The following is a 2,975-nucleotide window of genomic DNA, read 5'->3' as shown; positions in this document are numbered from 1 at the left end:
TATGGCCTTCAAAAAGTTGAGGATGACGTTGTAACGTCGAAACATGTAGAGTCGTCAACTTTTTGAAGGCCATAGATAGGTCTAAATAAAATGTTTTTAATTGTGTACCAGTTTAAAGTTGAATATTATTCATGATTTTAAATTTATACACAAGTGCCAAAATACTATAATTATCTTCCGTCTTGGCATTCAGTGATGTCTTTTAATCCCTTGGACCACCAACCAACATGACCAACTTTTGTACATGAACAGCCATACTAACTTGATATTTGTGATGAAATATTTCCTTCTAGCCCAAAGTTTTACGCCATAGATGCAATTGGATCTTTAGCAACACAACATAACTGTTAACTTTCAACTATATCACAATCCACATCAGGTAATCATTAAGAAGAAATGCAAATTAAAGGAAATCACTTGCCCTCGCACTACCTACAGCTCAAGATACGAGTAACAAAATTTATCGATTTAATGAATACAAATCTTCTAATAAATCACAGTTTGGTAAAACTTGCAAAGTGAAAGAAAAAATTTCTTATCTGTTACTAATGTTTTTATTACTTCTTTTTATTTTAGAAAGAATTTTCCTTAAATTAGTAACTATCAAATAGAAAAAAAAATATCACCAAAAATTTGTATCAATCGTAAGTAAATTCGTAATATATTTTGAAACACTTTTCATACTTATTATCTTTGACATTGTATTATTCTTTTCACACATTTGAGACATATTAGTATCATATTGATATTAAATGTGCAAAGAACTCAGAATTTGTTGTAAGAACAAAAAAAAAGTCATTTAAATTATTTGAACTAACTTTTATTGTGCATTTTCCTCACGCATTTACACAGCAGATTAAAAGAAATTAGGTTCTAGTGTTTAGATGATTCATCCAGTACAGCTATTTCATTCAACTCCTTCAAATTGTTAAAAGAATTGATTTTTACAGCTACATATCAGGATTCTTACACACATAACTCCGTCACAGTAACTCCCATTCCCTAATTTGTTGGTGGTTATTGTTCTGCAATTACTCCATGTTAAACGACTAAGTGTAATTTTTATCTACCAACAAAAGGGATATTCATATGAGCCAGGCAAAACAAGTGTAGTTCTGGATGATGTTGATTACATGAATTACACGGTAATATTAAAGAACCTGAACCGTGTGCTAACTATTTCTGTAAAAACTCTCCTCAGAAGAAGCCATTTTAGACAAATATCATTCATATCTCTTTGCTATAATCAGTGTTTGTCTGGGACTTTTATCACACTTACAATCATCTAATTCTCTCTTTGTAAACAAAGCATGTTATGTTAAATTATACCAGATAGGATTAAGCTAGAACATTAAGGACAAGAGACATATTGCAAAAGATATGTGAGCAAATAAGGCAAAATAATGCATAATCCAAACAAGTCTCTCCCTTTTGATGATTCAATCTTTAACAAGCAACAAACAATCACACTAATCTATGAGTACACTGCATACCATGCAGATACACCACTTCTTAAACTCATACATTCCTGGATGCACAGCTATACAATTTTATTCATAAGTATGTCATCATAGACATGGAATAAGGGAACTGTTCATACATCCTTCACTGAAAAGACAGACAATCAGTGCACTGTTCATACATCCTTCACAGAAAAGACAGACAGACAATCAGTGCACTGTTCATACATCCTTCACTGAAAAGACAGACAGACAATCAGTGCACTCTTCATACATCCTTCACTAAAAAGAGTGAAACACTGCATTACTGATATATTGTTCACTGCACAGATGGGTAGTCACAGCACTATTTGTACATCCTTCATTGCATAGATATGCAGTCAATGCACTATTGATACACCCTATAAAAACAGACAGGTACTTGCTCCACTTTAATACATACTTCACTACACAGGCACTATTTGTACATCCTTCATTGCACAGAGCAGTCATTAAACTCTTCACAGATCTTTTACTAAACAGATAGACACTCACTGTACAACTTACGAAAAAAAAACTGTATACATATTGTTAAATGATGTATAAGATTTTAGCAACTTTCAAATTTTCATCAATATTCAGTGTTTTTTTCTTTGATTAAATAGATAATGAGTGTGCTTAGTTTACCACTTTAAATTATTTGTTTTACTGGGTTATACTACACACAATTTGATAAACTGCATATTCCTTTCTTAAACAGAACTAAGTTCAGTACTGATAATCAAGGATGAAGAACAGTATTGTTTGTGCTCACCTTCACTGCAACAATGCTTAGACCCATTCCACTGTTAGTCTTCTGTAACATCATGGTTACTACTTCAGGTTCCCCTGAAGGTCCAGATGGTTGTGGTCGAGGTTCAGACTCTTTGCGAGAACTGTGACTGTGACCACTAGGACTAGGAGCCTGTAATATATGTAATTCAGTCATCATAAGGATAAAAATTGATTAAAAGAAAACTATGTGAAGATAAATCATATGTATTAAAAGGAACATCATAAGTGGATAACTGCAATAAAGTCATCTACATGACAAAATAACTGTAATGAAAGGCAAATACACAGGCATACTACTAATACTACTTGGTACTTTGGTAAAGTTAAGTTATCAGCAGTAACCAGTTATAAAATCACTGAGCAGGTAACTGGTATAAATTTAAAATGCTATAAATCTGTTTTTGTACATAATTTGTGTGAAAGAAATAATATAACATTAAATACTGTTATGACAGTGGAAGTCACGTGACTGTGGTCACGCATGAGTGACTGAGTTTCTCGAATTATCAGGGAATTCCTCGAATTTTGTTGAAACCTCTTTTGTTAGTATATAAGACTGGCGAGAAAAGTCAGCGGATGATGATGAATAAATGGACGGAGAAATGAACAGTAGCTACAGTAAGTTTTGTGTTAGTGAGCTGTAAAATGTGTGTTTTGCACTTGTAGAGAGCAAAGTTATCAAGATTGTGAATCGCTGTGATT

The 2,975-nt window shown here is 32.7% G+C and overlaps 1 protein-coding gene across 4 annotated transcripts in view; it reads right to left on the bottom strand.

Annotated features, from left to right (window-relative positions):
• LOC106471852 (afadin-like) overlaps nucleotides 1-2,975 on the bottom strand; it is a 128,012-nt gene that overhangs the window by 47,223 nt on the left and 77,814 nt on the right. For all 4 annotated transcript variants that reach the window (XM_022401280.1, XM_013932479.2, XM_022401282.1 and 1 more), the window contains exon 18: nucleotides 2,254-2,403. In XM_022401280.1, the coding sequence (XP_022256988.1) occupies nucleotides 2,254-2,403 (150 nt within the window). The remainder of the gene's footprint in view (nucleotides 1-2,253; nucleotides 2,404-2,975) is intronic.

The sequence above is a fragment of the Limulus polyphemus genome, unplaced genomic scaffold, assembly GCF_000517525.1.
Source record: "Limulus polyphemus unplaced genomic scaffold, Limulus_polyphemus-2.1.2 Scaffold115, whole genome shotgun sequence".
Taxonomy (NCBI): domain Eukaryota; kingdom Metazoa; phylum Arthropoda; class Merostomata; order Xiphosura; family Limulidae; genus Limulus; species Limulus polyphemus.
This window is presented reverse-complemented; position numbering and strand designations above follow the sequence as displayed.